At 60.6% G+C, this 17,263-nt stretch overlaps 1 protein-coding gene across 4 annotated transcripts in view; it reads right to left on the reverse strand.

Moving 5' to 3' along the window:
• Positions 1 to 17,263, reverse strand: part of PCGF3 (polycomb group ring finger 3) — a 49,357-nt gene that overhangs the window by 10,756 nt on the left and 21,338 nt on the right. For 2 of the 4 annotated variants that reach the window (XM_072738069.1, XM_025996874.2), the window contains exons 6-9: positions 16,651 to 16,706; positions 8,642 to 8,752; positions 7,665 to 7,753; positions 7,408 to 7,488 (exon numbers count right to left, since the gene is read on the reverse strand). In XM_072738069.1, coding sequence (XP_072594170.1) covers positions 7,408 to 7,488; positions 7,665 to 7,753; positions 8,642 to 8,752; positions 16,651 to 16,706 — 337 coding nt within the window. The remainder of the gene's footprint in view (positions 1 to 7,407; positions 7,489 to 7,664; positions 7,754 to 8,641; positions 8,753 to 16,650; positions 16,707 to 17,263) is intronic. The other 2 variants (XM_072738070.1, XM_072738071.1) reach the window with 1 other exon arrangement.

Genomic DNA, 17,263 nt, shown 5'->3' on the forward strand with positions numbered 1-17,263 from the left:
CGCTGACCTTGTGAAATCAGAAGTCGCTTTGGGCCTCAACACCATGGGAAAGAGTTTTACTTCATCATTTCATACACATTATCTTAAAATCTGTTTACTGTTTTGTGAAACATAATCGAACGCTGTTAATTTTGTCTTATCAAGTACTTCAAAGAAACTCTGGGAATTATCTGTTCATTGTACACACAACACTGGTCTCGCCTCAGAGGTAAACTGCCACAGACTGAGCCCCGTCCCGAGCTCCTGGCTGGTGGGACGCACACAGTCAGGCTGCGAGGAGCACCTGCCGGCGTGAGGAGGAAGGACGCAGAGCCAGCATGGCAGGCGCCCCTGACTGTGCACGGATGCACCGAGGAAGGCTTTGTAAAGGAAGCAGTAGGACAACTGCCCTTGAAAGAAGACGGCAGGGGCCCCTGGGTGGCTCAGCAGTTGAGCGTCTGCCTTCCGCTCAGGCCGTGACCCTGGAGTCCCGGGATTGAGTCCCACAACAGGTTCCCTGCAGGGAGCCTGCTTCTCCCTCTGCCTGTGTCTCTGCCTCTCTGTCTGTGTGTGCCTCTCATGAATAAATAAATAAATAAAATCTTAAAAACACACACAAAAAAACAGGACAGCAGAGTCTTGAGAGAAGAAAGTACTCTGGCCTCAGGAAAAAGCCACAAGCAAAGGCACAAAGTTGGAAAGTTCACAGTTACCTCCCAGACAATCAACAATTCAGTGGGGTCACAGTATGTGGCGTGTGACAGGGACCGCGAGGTAACCAAGTAAGAGGGGACCAGGGGTGCCCGGCAGAGGCAAAGAAGGACCCCAGGCCGTGCAGCCTGGCTCAAGAGAACCCTCATGAACGAGTAATTCTCCAGGAACAGCCACAAAAACAAGGCACAATCAGACCTCCCAAAATTCAGGTAAAAGGATGAAGAGAGGAGGGGCACCCAGGGCCTCAGTTAGCTGCACGTCTGACTCTTGATTTTAGCTCAGGTCATGATCTCAGGTTTGTGGGACTGAATCCTGCTCAGGCTCCGCGCTGGGCATGGGGTCGGCTTGAGAGTCTCTCTCTCTCTGCCCCTGCCCCCTGCCCTCATGCTCTCAAAACAAAACAAAACAGAGGAATTAACTAAAATCTGTAGATCTAAAATTACTAGAGATACAAAAGAAGGAATTAAATACATAATACACTTTGGATAAAACCAGGCAGGTGTAAAAGGTAACTAAATACACCTTCTAAGCCTCATGGTGGCTAAATCACAGAGGAAGACAGACCGATTTCATGAAAAACCAACTTGAGGAAATTATCTAAAAGAAATACAGAGACCAAGATGTCAATTAAAATAACAAGACAAAGAAGAGGGAAAAGGGAGGGATGTAACGCACCTGGGACAGGTGTTCTCAAGGAAGGGAGAACTGGGGACAGAAGTAACAGCTGAAGATCAAAATGGTGGAGGACGTAAACTCTCAAATTCAGGAAGCCAAAGAATCCAAAACAAGTGAAATAAAGGAAAGCTACACCTACAGAGACGTGGGGAAGGCGGGGAGGCGCCAGGAAGGGGCAGCGGGTGCCTGGAGCCCCGCAGGAAATGCGCAGGGGTGAGCACGGTAAGCGAGACAGACCCCGGGGAGGAGGGGGCGGCTGAGGAAAAAGACCCCCGTCGGGGAGGCAGGCACGGGGCCCCAGGTGGGCGAGGCCCTCGAGGCCTTCGTGTTGTTGGGGCAAACCAAGAGACTCATTAACATCAGACCTTTAAAAAAATGTAGACATTCATTTTAGAATTTCACAGCCACTAAAATAATAAAAATAGGGCCTGTCACTTGCCAGGTAGTTGCTAAACAGACGCAAAAAAGAGATTGAAGAACACGAGTTCAGTAGAAGGCAAGAATGGGGGAAGATAAAAAACTATCAGTGCAAAGTGCAAATAAATTCAGAATTGCCACCCATCATGGTAAATGTAAAATAACTTGTCAGTTAAAGAAATTTTCTCATTGGATTTTCTAAAAAAAATTCAGTTCCGTGCCGACATGAGTGTCGTAGTTAAGTTGGAAAAAAAAAAAATCGAAATACCAGGCAACTATTAACCAGAAGCGCACTGACCCAGCCAACCAGGTGAAGGAGACTTCCAGAAAGAGAGCTTCCTAGCAGAACGCTCCCCGAGAAACGTCTCTGACCCGGAAGGCACTGGGGTCACGCTCGGGCTGGCGGGAGGCTGAGGCACCGTGACCCCCACGACGGGCGGCCGTGTGCTCCTGGGACAGCCGCCCGGGTCCGAGCCCGCGGCGCCGCGCAGGCCACGAGGCGGCAAGCAGGGCAGCTCCGGCAGAGGCCGCAGGGGCCAGAGGGTGCCGGCCCACAGGAGGCTCAGAGACACGCGGCCTGCATCCCCGGCTGGACGAGGACCAGACGGCCAGGATTTAGGGGAGGGGAGGGGTGGGGGGACCGGAGGCTGGGTTCACCCCCCTCAGGTTTGTGTGGACTTGTGCGGGCGGCGGGGACGGTGGCACGGTGGTGCCGGATGTGTCGCCAGCATAACTACACCAGATCAGCCTGGAGGAAGTACCAGGGGTGTGGGGCAGCTCGCGACCCCCAGCAGCCAGTCCTAGGTCAGGCCCTCGGCCAGCCCTCCCCGTCCCGCCCCAGCCACCTCCCATCTCTACGATGGGCCTTCCAGGGACACCGTGTCTCGGCGGATCACACGACACGCCGCTGCCCGCACCGGTCACCGGTCACCGCTGGCCACAGCGCCCGCGTGGGGGACCGTACGCCGTCTCCCAGAGGCCTGGCTGCCGTGAGCAACGGGGCTGTTTCCACACACGCAGGGAGCCGCAGACGCGCAGGGTTAGTTTGTGTCTGACTCACCACGCAGCTCTCGCGAGCGGCTCAGCCCTTTACCCTCCTGCCAGCTCCCGCGCCAGCCCCGCCAGGCCCCGGCCCTCTGACCCAGCCGACCCCGTGGGCATCACGGTTTGGTTTCGGTTCCCTAACGACTCAGGATGCCGAACAGCTCTCGCGTGATTATTAACCAGGAGCAATGTTCACGGATGTGGTTCACCCACCTCTCAGCGGGGTTATCTCCTCACCCAGTTACATGACACGCGTGTTCTAGACACAGGTCCTTTATCAGGACGTGATTTGCAAGTATTTTCTCCCAGTCGGTGGCCGGTCCTTTCACTTGACAAAAGCCACTTGTTTTTCTTCCGTGGGCTGTGTTGAACGTGAGAACTCTCGGCCTAGCCCAAGGCCCTAAAGATTTTCTCTCACTCGTGTTTCCCCGTAAAAGTTTTGAAGTTTCACATACTCTTATATTCTGGGCTTATCTTCTTACACGAGGTGTGAGAAGAGGACGTCCGTCCGTCCAGGGTGTGGACGCCCAGCTGTCCACCACCCCCTGCCCCCAGTGCCCTCCCTTGGCTCCTTCACTGAAAACCAAATACTACAAATCTAAGGGCTTATTTCTAGGCTTTGTTCTATTTCTGCAATTTGTTCTACTCACTCACTCATCTACTTAATGCCTCGAACGTAATGTCTTGACTACTGCAGCTTTTTAGTGGGATGTGAGGTTTAGAATTTTCTACATAGATTTCTAAGAAATAACCTATGGGTCAAAAAAGAAATCATAACGAAAATTTAAAAATACTTAGAACCAAAGAATATATTTAGGAACTACGTGGATATTCAACTCAAGAAGCCAGGAAAGGCACCAAGGGTGAACGCAGGGACAGCAGAGGGAAGTGAGAGCATGAGGCGTCCGGCAGGGATGACCCGGAACACAAGGCAGAAACGTGGTCTTAGCAACAGGAACAGAGAGTGCAGAGTCGTGGTAAAGCCCCATTTCTCGCAGCGACACTCGGGCCGGGGGGGGGGGGGGGGGGGGGGGCGTGTTACCCAAGAGCGCCGGGTCGGACACGAGCACCTGGCGGACGGGCATGGGCCCGGAGGAAGGGAAGGCGACTTCGCCAATGCTAGCTTTTCCCAAAGTAACCCTGAGCCCATCCTCTGTCGCTCTCAGAAAGGTCTCTGTGGGTCGCCCACGCAGTGTGGCAGGTTGGTTTCTAATTGTTATTTCGAAGAGCAAAAGGCAAGATTAGTCAAGATTATTTTGAAGAAGAAAAATTAGGAGTATCCGCAAGTCAACATGTGACTGTGGTTTTGGCACCAGCACAGATGACAGGGCCATGGCGAGGACAGACCCGAGCACAGACGGAGCGCAGGCGGGCGAAGGTCCTCGGCAGGAGGGGAGCCGGGGACGCGGAGGAGCCCACCCGGAGGACGAGAGGCTTGCCCTGCCGCCCTGCCGCCCTGCCGCCCACGATCACCGCTGCTGGCCTACGACCTCACTGTAGAAAGGGGAACTTTAAAACAGCTCGTAAGAAAAAATAAAAAAATAAAAAAAAAAATAAAACAGCTCGTAAGAGAACGTCAGAACGTGTTTAGAACCTTGGGTGTGGAGATCTCCTGAGATACCGGAGGAAGCGAGGATGGTTTTAATTACTTTGACCCAAAGGCTCCGAATAATGACGAGCGTCGACTCGGGACAAGCAGGCCCCGGACGGCTCTCGCGGAGAGCCAGGCCACCCGGCGCACCAAGTCCACGGCGGAGTAGGCGACTTAACGAAACGCAGAAGAACCAGGAAAACCAAGAAACACTTGAGGGGACGTTTGCACGACCGGAGCACACGCGAAGACAGGACTGAGGAAGAGAAGCGGGCGACCCGTCTGGGGACCGCACGTCCTGGCAGGGACAGGCCCAGTGAGGCCTCGGCAGCCGCTCTGCCTGGGTCTCGGGGTCACAGCGACTGGCCCCTCGGCCCGAGCGTCCAGCAGGCAGGGACACGGCACGGCCCGAGCGCAGCACACGGACGCTGCGTGGCATCAGCACCAAGTCCCCGCGTTACACTCAAGGTTCTCACAACTGGAACTGGGACTGACAGGCAGTCGTAGAAAGACACATGTTCCGTTTACGCGGCTTATGGCTACAGATACGGACGGGAAGCCCCCGGCCCAGCCGGGCACGGCCCCTGCTCTCGGGGGAGAGCCCCAGCCCCCAGCACAGCCCCGTTGCCCGGTCCCCTGCCCCAGGGAGCCCCAGCACCCCTGCTCCCTCCTCCGCGGGCCCTGCTTGGCCGCCCGCCCTCCCTGCCCTCCCCTTGGGACAACCTCCCTTGCTGCTCCCTGGCTGGGGGCCCAGACGAGGGTGCTTGGGTCTGTGGGCTGTCCCACGGGGCTGAGGCTCGTGCGGGCCAAGTGCTGCCCCCAGCCACGGCGGCGAGTGGGGGTGCGCACAGCCTGAGCAACAGCCCAAAGCCCTCACCTGGCGGCTCCGTCGCTGTGTGTGTGGGGGGGACCCCCCACAGGTCACGGGCACCTCTGGGAACACCTGACAGCCCATTTGCTCAGAAGCAGGCCCTAGAGGAGGGCCAAATTCTTCTGCTTAAAAGTAGGTGTAGGGGCGCCTGGGGGCTCCATCAGTGAAGCGCCTGCCTTCAGCTCAGGTCATGATCCCGGGTCCTGGGATCCAGGCTCACGTGCGGCTCCATGCTCAGCAGGGCGTCTGCTTCTCCCTCTCCCACTCCCCCTGCTTGTGTGTTCTCTTGCTCTCAAATAAATAAAATCTTTAAAAAAAGAAAAAAAGTAGGTGTATATTCTAATTTTCTTGTGTTTGCTTCAGTGACTCATCAGAGCTACAGAATGTGGCCTTTACTGCAGGCCCACCTGGCAGCAGCTGGCGGGGGGGGCGGTCTTGTCCCAGGGAAGGAGACTGAGCTGCTCTGGGGGAGGCGGGGGGACGGGACAGGGCTGGGGGCGGTGCAGGAACAGGGCTGGGGATGGGGCAGGGGAGTGGGGAACGGGGGACGGGAGACAGGGATGGGTGCAGGGACAGGGCGGGAATGGGGACAGGGTGGGGGTGACGGGGATGGGGGATGAGGGTGGGGACGGAGCAGGGATGGGGGGGATGGGGATGGGGCTGGGGCTGGGGCAGGCACCGAGCACCAAGGTGGCCGAGCACCACCTGCGGCTTGACTGCGGATGAGGACGAGCTGCCCGGAATGTCACAGGCGCCCTGTCCAGAGTGTGTTCAGAACAGAGCCAGGTGCTTTGAGGCTCAAGGACAGCAAAGCCTGACAAGCAGCGCGGCGAAGTCCAGTCTTGTTCTGAGAAGTTACAGACGCCGACTGACTACAAACGGCCATAAAATAGACATTTAAGCGCGCCTGACACCGCTCCTAGAGAACCAGATGAGAAACTCGAACTCCAAACGGCAGGAGAGGACGACGGAGGGCACTCGGGAGAAGGCCCGAGAGGGGCGGGTGGGGAAGTGGAGGCCCAGGAGCCCGCGCACGCAGCCGAGGGCAGGAACCGCGTGCACACACACGGCGGCCACAAGGACGGACTGAGCCAAGAGGCCAGGAAGATTCATTAAGCCAAAGATGGACTCTTTTGAAAGCAACTGATCAAACAGACGAATCCTCGGCCCGTGGAGGATAAAAAAGGCAAAAATTACTGACAATAAACCGCGGAAATATAAGAAGCAATGAAGGGGAAACTGAGCCGGGGGTGGGGCCGGCGAGGGAGCCCTCTGCCCACCGGGCCGCCCGTCCTCCCCTGGCCCCAGGGGCACCGACCACACCTCTACGTCCACACACCGTTTCGCTCCCTGAGATCTCGACCAGAACCGTGTCATCCGAAGACTCAGACCCTGTTATTCTGTTCTTCCCAAACCACACTACTTAAATCACGTACTTAACACACACGGGCACACGTACGTGTACGATCTGCACGCACATAAAGCTGCACCTGCCAGCACACGTGCACACACACCCGGACGCGGCCAACGCCCGTCTGCACGGCTGTCCTGAGCGTTTCCTCCCCCAGATGCTCTACGTGCAGTTAGAGCCACAACCACCGAGGCTCATCTGGCGAGGATACACCTTGCCCTCCCGTGACCTGGGGACCCTCTTACGTGTTCTCTACGTTCTTCCCACCCCCGCCCACGGATTCCGCAGGCTGATCTTCCCCCGCCCTCGTGAGCAGCCAGTGCCGAGCGCCTGCCGCCGGGGTCCCTGACGCCCACGCGGGGGACGGGGACGCGGGGGTGGCGCTCTGCTCGCGCGCACGGCTCTTCCGCCCGCCTCCTCAGCACGGGACCCAGAGCCACGCCGAGCACAGCTGGGAAGGCGCCTCCTGTGTCCTAACGCCAGGGCCCCGCTGTCAGTGGATGCGCCGGCAGCCCTCCGCTCAGGGTGCTGGGAGGCGCGGCACACATGGACTGGGATGGGAGCGCACGCTCGCTGCTCCCTCTGATCTGGCGAAGACGCCTCGGGGCTGTCTGCTTCCTTCCCTGTGACACGCGACCCGACTGGACCCCGTCGTACGGGATACGCGACGCGCACGGAAAGGCGCCCGGCGCCAAGCGACCCCACCTGGGGAGTCGTGTGCAGGGTCTGGGCTTCAATTCTTTTACGTTCAGGATGTTTCAGAGCAAGCACATGTTTCTCTGCCAACTAAAAGGAACAGATAAGGAAGGAGAAACTAAGGAGACGTGTTGGCACTTGGCCGCGTCTACTTCCTTGGCGACTGGCCTTTTCTTCAGAAACGGAGGCAGGCCCCACGGCGGGCGTCCGCGCCTCTCCTGCCGTCTCGTGCCGCGCGGGCTCACACCCAGGCCAACACCGTCTACCTGCTCGTCGCTTCGGTGGTAGTCGTTGTCCTCCTCCTGCTTCTCCTCTGCTGCTTCTTTGTTCGAACTGTCATCTGCTTTGGTTTCACCTTTCAGCAAAAACAGACGACACCGGGTTACAAATCCAGAATGTTAAACTGTTATCTTTCTATCTTTCTAATGTTAAACCATTATTTTTATTTTTCTAACCGTACAGTATGGTCAAAATGCTACAAAGATTCATCCAAATAAGACAGTTGCACCTTTAAAGGGATACGTAACTGGGGCAGCTGGTCTACGAAGCACCTGCTAAAACGCCGCGGGGCCCGAGAGCCTGCGGCCAGCTGGACGTGGTCCGCGGGCGTGTGCACCAGGGCGCGGCAGGCCGAGGCCACCTGGGCCGGCGGACAGCAGAGAGCCCTCACGCCCAGTACTATTCAATGCCTCGTACACCAACTACCGACTGGGTGACGCACGGCTCCCACGACCTCTAGGGTTCCAACACCACTTTTGGAACAAAGACCCCATCGAAAGCAAGTGGCTGGGACGAGATCCCCGGCCTCACATGCCGTCCCCGACGGCACCCCCTGCCTCGGCCGCCCCCCGCCATTCTGGGGCCAGCCGTGACCTGTGCTTTCTTGCGCCGTGGTCAGAAACACACGGGGCGGTCTGGAACCCTCTGAGGAACCGCTGTGGTCACTGGGGAAAACAGCACGGCACCAAACGTCTGAATAACCTGTTATAATACAGCGGGACCTTACACCACCACTGATTCTACGCGGAGCCCAGGCACTGTTGGGCCGCCCCCATCAGGGAAGACAGGACTGGGCGCCTCTCGGGGCCTCTGCACGGCACCTCACTCCCAGTCCCTGGGAATCCCGCCCCGTCACCCGAAGGGACCCTGGTCCAGGACCCGGTCCTCACGCTGCCCCACAAGCACCACACCAAAGCCCGGGGGGTGCCCAGGATGGCGGGCAGCAGGCGCGCTGGCCACTCACCGTTCCGATGGGGGTCGAGGTGCTGCTTTGCAGAACAGGTCTCCCCCTTGACGTCTCCGGGCACCTCCATGCCTAACTTGTGGTAGAAGTCCCTCTGCTTCCTCATTTCCGCTGTTGGAAACAAATACGTGCTCGGTGTCAGGAAGGCACCAGGGCCCATCAGGACCCCGCTCGCGAGCATCGCAGCAAACGACAACCTGGATCCGGGGGCCTCGACGGCTGCCACCAGGAGACCCATCGGGGTGGCCACGTTCACGAGCATGCAGGGGAGGCTGTGCAGCAGCAGGAGCCCCCAGCCCGAGTGTGCGCACCCGCGAGACCCCTGCCCCAGACCCAACATCGGGGTGGCCATGCTCACGATCCTGCAGGGGAGGCCGTGCAGCAGCAGCAGCCCCCAGCCCGGGTGTGCACACCCGCGAGACCCCCCCCCCCGCCCCCAAGACTCAAGACAGCCGCTTCTGGCAGCTGGTGTCTGCCCCACGCTCCCCGACTCTGCGGTGGCACAGGGATCTGGGGCTCAGGCCTGCCCACCCGCCGACCCTGAGGGCACCCGGCTGCGCCCACGGTGGGTGAGGAGCGCCCCCTGCTGCCTGCGGGCAGCCACCACAGCCGGGAAGGTCCCTAAGGTGCAGAGGCCGGCGCCACAGGCTCCCAGCAGCAGGCTCCCAGCAGCAGGCTCCCAGCAAGCCGGCCAGAGCAGCTCCCCTAGCACAACGGGCCGGGCGCCTTCTGACAGCAGGCGGCCGCCCCACGACTTTTAGCACAAAGGGACTCTAAAGCCTGTGCCCAGACAACAGAGCAGCCGGTCATTGCTCAGGCCACACAGCAGGTGACAAGGAAAATCTGTTTGCTTTTATTCTAAATATTTATTTGAGCGAGAGAGAGAGAGAGAGGGAGGGAGGGAGGGCACACAAGCAGGAGGCAGGCAGAGAGAGAAGCAAACTCCCTCCCCCCTGCCGCTAAGCAGGGAGCCTGATGTGGGACTCGATCCCAGGACCCGGGATCACGGCCGAGCCGCAGACAGACGCTCAACCAGAGCCACCCAGGGGCCCCAACAAACAAAATTTAAACCCAAGTTGTTCCAACTAGTAACGTAAGACTCACCCCATGAAACACACTTGTGTACGGCTAACCCTGTGGTACCCGGTCGCACTGCCCACCTGCCCCTCGTCTGCCCCGTGTGCCACGCGCTCCACGGAGCTAGGGAGACGCGTCCCCATCCTGGACCAACGCCGACACCTGGCAGCCCAACCCTGCGGGAGCGTGGGCACAGGGGGCAACGGGCAGAAGGAGGACGCCCCTCGAACTCGGGGACAGCGCTGCTGGCCTAGACGGATGGGGCGCTGGAATCAAGTGCGCCAAGTGCCCAACCAGGCTGGTCTGGGAAATTTGGGATTGGCTTGGAAAGAAATTAAATAATCCTATAAGAGCTGGCTCGGGAATAAACGTGTGAAATGCAGTGCGTGGCGGTGAGGCCGTCCCCCAGGCTCTCCAAGGCGGTGCACTCCTGCGGGTCCGCGCCAGAGGAGTCTCCCCTCGTGGAAATGAGGCAGCCTCACGTACCTTGTGTAATTCTCATTAAGAATTCTTCAGCCATCAGAATGGAAAAAAGACGAAAAATAACAATATTCCACGTCAGGAAGACACCAGCATAGAGACGTTCCGGCTAAGTGTGCAGCACGGTAACCCGCAGCTAGAACCACGGGGCCTCAGCTGCTCGCCCCCACGTGCTGCTGGTGAGCTATCGGACAGCAAGCACCTCACTGCTGCGTAAGGAGAGGGGCGCGCGCCCAGCGGAGGCCTTCGGGCCACACACTAGACGCAGGGCTGGGCGAGCCCGGGCGGCAAGGAGGGAGATCTCATTCATCTGCTGCCCTGGGTAAGAGCACGCGCCATCACTCAGCAGAACCCTGTGCAGCCATCAAAGATGACACGGACCCGGGCGCCTCGGCAGCTCTTCATCTCAGCCCAGGTCGGGTTTTTGTTTCATTTATTTATTCATGAAAGACACAGAGAGAGGCAGAGACACAGGCAGGGGGAGAAGCGGGCTCCCCCCAGGCGCCCTCAGCTCAGATCTTGGTCTCAGGGTTGAGTTCAGCCCCACTCTGGGCTCCGTGCTGGGCGTGAAGCCTACTTAAAAAAAAAAAAAAAAGATACAAGTCTTTTTTTTTTTAAGATTTATTTTAGAGAAAGAGAGCTCATACATGAGCAGGGGAGCGGTATGGGGAGAGAGAGAGAATGTCAGGCGGCTTCCATGCTGCGCACGGAGCCTGACACGGGGCTCAATCCCATGACCCTGAGATCACAACCTGAGCTGAAATCAAGAGTTGAACCTTCAACCGATGGAGCCAGCCAGGCGCCACCGGCTGTATGTCTGCCATGGAGGGAGCAGCACCCCTGATGGCGAGCAAGATCAAGCAGCATGATCTCACCTTTGGTAAAATCACAAGTTGTGACCCTGGTGTAACTAGGGTGCTGCGGGAACCCAGGGCAGTGATACGAACGCCAGCCTGGCCCTCAGCTCCTCCTCAGTGACAGAGGGCACAGAGGGCATGGAGGGGACGGAGGGGATGGAGGGCATGGAGGGGATGGAGAGAACGGAGGGGACGGAGGGCACAGAGGGCATGGAGAGGACGGAGGGCACAGAGGGGATGGAGGGCATGGAGGGGATGGAGAGAACGGAGGGGACGGAGGGCACAGAGGGCATGGAGAGGACAGAGGGGATGGAAGGCATGGAGGGGACGGAGAGCACAGAGGGGATGGAGGGCATGGAGGGGACAGAGGGCACAGAGGGGATGGAAGGCATGGAGGGGACGGAGGGGACGGAGGGGGCGGAGGGCATGGAGGGGACGGAGGGGACGGAGGGGACGGAGGGCCCAGGGCCAACTTGACACAGGTGAGGCCAGGATCAGGCCCAAGATGAGGATGTCCACGACCCAACATCACTCTCAGGGCACTGGCCTGTCAACCAGGAGTGGACACCTGGGCTGCGTGAGCCAAGTGGCACAACTGAGCTACGACACGGCAGGTTTACAGTGGGGAGAAGGAAACAACACACGCCACTGGCACGTCAGCCACTGACGGATCATACTCCAGTTTCACTTTGAGCACCTGCCTTCAGCTCAGGCCGTGACCCCGGGGTCCCGGGATCGAGTCCTGCATCAGGTCCCCACACAGAACCTGCTTCTCCCTCAGCCTGTGTCTCTGCCTCTGTCTCTCAGGAATAAATAAATAAGATCTTATACAAATAATAAAAAGAAAGCTTCACTTTGCCCCCGTCCTCCTCAGCTGCTCCTCCCCGCTCAGGGTGCGTCCAGGTTCCTCCGCACGACAGAGCGCGAGCCCCCGACCTCCCTCCACAGGCTGGCGCCTTGTTCCCCGGTGCCTGCGGGCTGCTCACCGCTGCGGCCCTGGGGCAGGAGTCCGGTCACGTCCCACCCCCGCTCCTGCGTGTCCCAGGCGCGGCTGGCCGTCTGACATCCTCCCGGCCCCGCTCCTCAGCTCGCCCTTGCTCTGTGCGGCGTCTGCGTCCCACTCCGTGCGCGGTGACCTTTCCGAGTCGCCCTGTCCGTGGCCCCTTCCAGTTTTGGCCCTGGGGCTTCTGCTGACGGGCCCCGCCCTCGGGTTCTTCCTCACCCAAGTCCTGCCGGACCAGCCCCCCGGAGGCTCGGCGTCCGCTACCGCGGGGTGACGACACCATTCCTCTCTGCCTCCTTCTTGGGGTCTGCAGCCCCCGGCCCCCGCCCTCCCGTAGGGCCTCAGCACGTTCACCACCGCTGTTTCCAACTGCAGCCTGAGGCGTCCGACACCCTGGCGTGTCTGGTCCGGGGGCTCGGTCTGTGCCCTCAAAGCCTCCATCTGGGGAGCCTGATCGTCTTGTGCACCGGCTGGGACCAGGCCCTCCCGGGCGCAGGGACAGCGGGGGGCTCCGTGCTCCTCTGAGCCGAGGCCTCCCTCCGACGGCTTCCCTGGGCTTCTCAGCTGGGCTCCCCTCTGGGGCGCGGGCTGCCTAGGTTCCCGGGGCCAGGCCCTGCTCCAACAAAGTCACAGTGGCTCCCTGTCCTGCCCCTGCTGTGAGCACAGGAGGGGTCCTCTGTGCGGTCCAAGTGGGGCCCTGGCCAACCCGGGTGGATCTCCCCGCAGGTTCTTCTCTCCGAACGGTCCCCGCGGAGCCACCAGCCCTTCCTCAGCCACAGCACAGGTTTCCGGCCCAGCGTGGTTCCCAGGGAGGCCTCCGTCCGCAGTCCCTGCCTGGGGACCCGCGGCCCCACAGCCGCTGTCATTCTCTCCAATCCTGGGGCAGCCGTTTGCCCTGCGTCCACCCCTCTTCCCTCTTGTGATCTAAGAGAAGTGGCTGCTCAGTCTGTTAAGCATTTTACCTGTTAGGACAGCAGTGACTTGGGAGCTCCTTGGGGGGAACCGGAGCAGAAGTCGTGAAATTCAAAGTACAGTAATCGTAACCAAGTGCAATTTTTTACGATATAGACGACCAGCAAGGAAAATAGGCTCCTTTTGGGGGCAAGTATCTGTTTCGCTGGGGTTAAAAGTCAGTGTTCCTCATTGTCAGTTCCCAACACCCTTCACACGTTCATCCCTGGGATCTTTACATATTTCATTTCTGAAAATGTCCTTTTGCACAGAAACACTGGTATCGGTGCAGGTGTGCCCGCCGGCGTGGACTGCGGAGCCCGTGCTCCTGTGCCGGCCCAGGCCGCTGTCCCGTCCCCCGACTGGCGCAGCACGGCAGCGCCCCTCAGTCCTGAGTGGGCTATGAAATGTGGACTCGGTCTCGCAGGAGCGGGGCACAGACCGCGGTTCCACGTTGAAGGTGCTGCTCTCCCTCCCTAACAGTGTCCTGTGCCCTTAGCTCCAAACCCCACACACGCGCTCAGCCCCCAAGGGGCCGTGTGCAAGGGAGGTCGGGCCGTCGGCCTCCGCCTCCAAAGGACGGTGACATCGCCCGGGAAAGGGCGGACCCCGTGTAGCGCTCCGTGGCCAGTGACCCAGGCAGGTCTGTCCTCACGGCGTGTCCGCGGCTCGCCCGGCGTCCTCCCAGGCACCTTCCCGGCCACCGCCGCGGTCACGTCCTCACAGACTTCAGGTTGTGCTCCACGAGCTCTCTCCCCCCTGAAGACACCCTCGCCTGCGGGGGCTCTGCACGCCAGCTCGGAGACTTGTCCCTGGGTCGCCGAGCTCCGCAGCAGCTGAGCAGACCGGAGACACCCCGGAAACCCCTTGAGACCGCCTGCCTCGCGGCCCCGACCGCCACGCTGTGCCCGGAGGCCCCGGAACAAGCTGCTGTCTCGGGGTGCGCGGCCTCCCTCGCTACGGGCAGGCCTCAGCGAGCAGCTTCCTCGTTTGGCTGACAGCTGAGCCCCCCAGAAACTGGCTGTGATTGGAGCCGTAACTTCAGCCCTGATTTCTGTGAAGACCTGCCGCTGTGGTGACGCACCCAGTTAGGTTTCCGCTCCTCCCGACGTTGCTTGTGTCCACCCCCAGGTCAGCACCAGCGGCACTGGCGGCTCGTAGGACCGCTCCCTAAACCATCCACATCTGGGCCCGCGCTGTCCCCCTTTCCTGCTGCGACACGAGGGGCGCGTGGCGACCATGGGATCTGCCTGGGCGCAGCTCCCAGCCGCACTTCTGAGAGCCGCAGCGTGTGGTGCGGCAGGGGGCGCCCGTCCAGCCTGCCACCGGTACCTGCGGCGCGGCGGGGGCGAAGGACGCAGGGAGGAGTCCCCACGCCCGTCCCCAACACCGCGGATGATGGAATTCCAGCTAGCGTCACCTGCACATCACACGCCGTTGGCCTCTTCCCAACAGTTTCAAGCGTAAAGAACACGCTCGGCTCCCAAGTCACGTAAAGAGGGGCAGCGAGCTGGACGTGGGCTGCAGGGCCGACCCCTGCTCCCGCCGGGAACAGAGGCCACAGGAAGCACCCGTGGCTCTACTGCCAGAGGAAGGCAAACACGCTCCCCCACACCCGCGGAGGTGTTCACACGGGTGTTCGCCGCAGCCCTCTGCGCCTGTTAAACCGAGGACGAGACACCTACGAGCCGCCGCGTGGCCAGGGTCAGGACGGGGCGCAGCCCAAGCCCGGCGAGCAGCTCTGCACCACGCTGGCAGGGAAGCAGCTGCGGGCAGCACGGGGAGGCGCGGCGCCGAGGGCTCAGACAGCGGCAGGCACAGGCGGCGGAGGCACCGTGGGCGCGACCAGGATGACGAGCCTCTGCACACAGCCTGCGCCAAGACAGCAGCTGTGCCGTGAAGGGTCTCAAGGCAGAGATGTTCTCATGAAGAACAGCGAGTGGCCACGAGTCGGAGAAACAGGGACGGAGACCCTGGCTCGGGGGTGCAGGGGCGCCCGCCACACGGAGCGGCTTGCTTGGCCACAGGACCCCCCCCACCCCGTACGGGCAACACGTTTCTCACAAACAGAACCTGCACTGCAGCCACGTCACGGGGCATCTCACACACGGAAGGCATGTGGACTCCGTGGGGACGTGGCCGGAGCTGCCGGGGGCAGGAAGTCGACCAGAGAGCCCAGAGCCCACCCGGCTCGGACGGCAGGGCCATGCCAGGCTCCCAGGGTGGTGCCCGGGGCCAGCGGTGGGAGTGCGTGGGCTCCAGAAAGGGCAGGGACCAGTAGGCGCTGTAGAAGCTGCACGTGTCAGCATCCACCCAACGGCGGCCGGCGGGGCCGGAAAGGCAGCTGGGCAGGCTGTGCACAGGGAAGGCCGGCGCAGCTCTGTCCACCGATGCGACACAGCCTCGGGGACCCGGCAGCAATGGGTGGCTCTGCGGACGCGTCCACCCACTGCTGGGCCGGGCCGGGCGCCGGAGCAGCCACGGTCTTACCACCTGTAATGAAGCGCTGGCTGGCGCTCTGCTGCTGCGGGGTGGCCGGGCCAACATGAGCGACAGGCCGGCTGCCCCGGTTCAGATGCAGCAGCCACGGAGGGGGGCTCGCCGAAACGCCAGCCAGAACCTGGCCAGGCCTGCAGACTGGGGCCAGGGGAGGCCGGGGGCCCACCTGACCCAGACCCAACGGAAACCGAGAGCAAACTCGAGACCCGTGGCGTTCGTGCAGCAGTCGCGAGCGTGGGCACCGACCGGTATGTGGGGCCACGGGGTCCCCGTAACTTTCTAGATCTATAAAGCTGGTGTGTTAGAAGAACCTTGTCCCCTGGGATAGGGGACGGCAGGAGCCATGGATGAAACACGACTGACGGTGAGCTGGGGGGTGTGGACGCGGCGTCACCGACACATGGGGCTCCGCACATGGCTCTGCCCACTTATGTGTTGAAAATACTCTGCAACCAGTTTTTAAGTTGCTGGTGTGCATTTTGATGTATTCTTGGTCTTAGGACCAAAAGACTTTTGGGTATCAAAGGATGATTGTCCCCATCTACGCTTTCTCGGGAGCTTAAATTCTCCTGACAAATGCACTTGGGGAGACGGCGAGGACTCGGAACGCTACCGAGCTCCCGGGACGCGGGACGCTCCCTCCGCTGACCTAACACCGCGAGCTGCATCCCGGGTGGTAACCCTGCTCTGAAACACCACAAGGGGAACGTACGGCCCGAGTGAACCCCCTAAGGCGGCCCATCCCTGAAAGCGAACATGACTTGTACCAGTCGGCACCGCGAGCCCGCCAGGGGGGCCTGGGCCCTCCACCGCCCCACAGAGGGGCAGCGACAGTCTCTGCGTTCACCCCGCAGGGAAGCCTTAACGACAATGGCCGTTTCAACCTTGGGGATATTCACACTACACACGCTTCTACTTAATCCTCAGTGACATCGGCTTTAAACACGGTTAAGCTTTCCCGACGCCCTGGCTACTGGCCTAGAGTCTGCGTAGGCGCCATCGGGGCCGCCACCCAGCGGGGCCACCCGTGGGTGCTCGTGAGCACAGAGGGACGGGACAGGGGTGCTGCGGCCCGGGGACCTCCCGCCAGGACCCGCCCCCCGGAGGCGCTCGGCCGCCGAGCTGCACCCACAGACACTCACCTTCCTGAAGGCCCGGAACCAGTTTGTAAACAATGTCCTGCATGGTCCTGTCATGACTGGTGAAGAGAACACAACAGGCAAGGTTAGCAAGGCCGCTGCCACACGCCGCGCACGTTCCCAACTCCACGGTCGCAAATCTGACATTTGGCTGAGTTTTGCGTCTAGTCTGCACCTCAGACGTGTGTGCTAGCAGGTCCCGTGTGCCCCCAATTAGCGCATCATTTCATTCAGGTTCCAAAGGCCTATGAACAGTGCGGGTCACGGGGACAGAGGCCAGACCCTGCAGGACGGCCCCGCCCGGCCCTCCACGGCGCTTCCCGGCCTGCACTGTTCCGAAGAATGAGGTGGGCAGGCCGCGTGGTCTTCACAAGCCGCCCACGAAGGCTTCCTGAGACGGCTACACGAGACGGTGCCTCGCGCCCGTTCCCGCTCCTCTGTTGCTATTTGTAAACTGAAATCACTGAGACATTCAAGTGACTGTTGTCACGTGACTGTCCACTTAAAAAGCCCACCCGTGAGAACGGAGACCTCGAGGGCAGCCCTGATGGCTCAGCAGTTAGCGCCACCTTCAGCCCAGGGTGTGATCCTGGAGACCCGGGATCGAGTCCCATGT

Source organism: Vulpes vulpes, chromosome 14 (assembly GCF_048418805.1).
Source record: "Vulpes vulpes isolate BD-2025 chromosome 14, VulVul3, whole genome shotgun sequence".
In the NCBI taxonomy this organism is placed as follows: Eukaryota; Metazoa; Chordata; class Mammalia; order Carnivora; family Canidae; genus Vulpes; species Vulpes vulpes.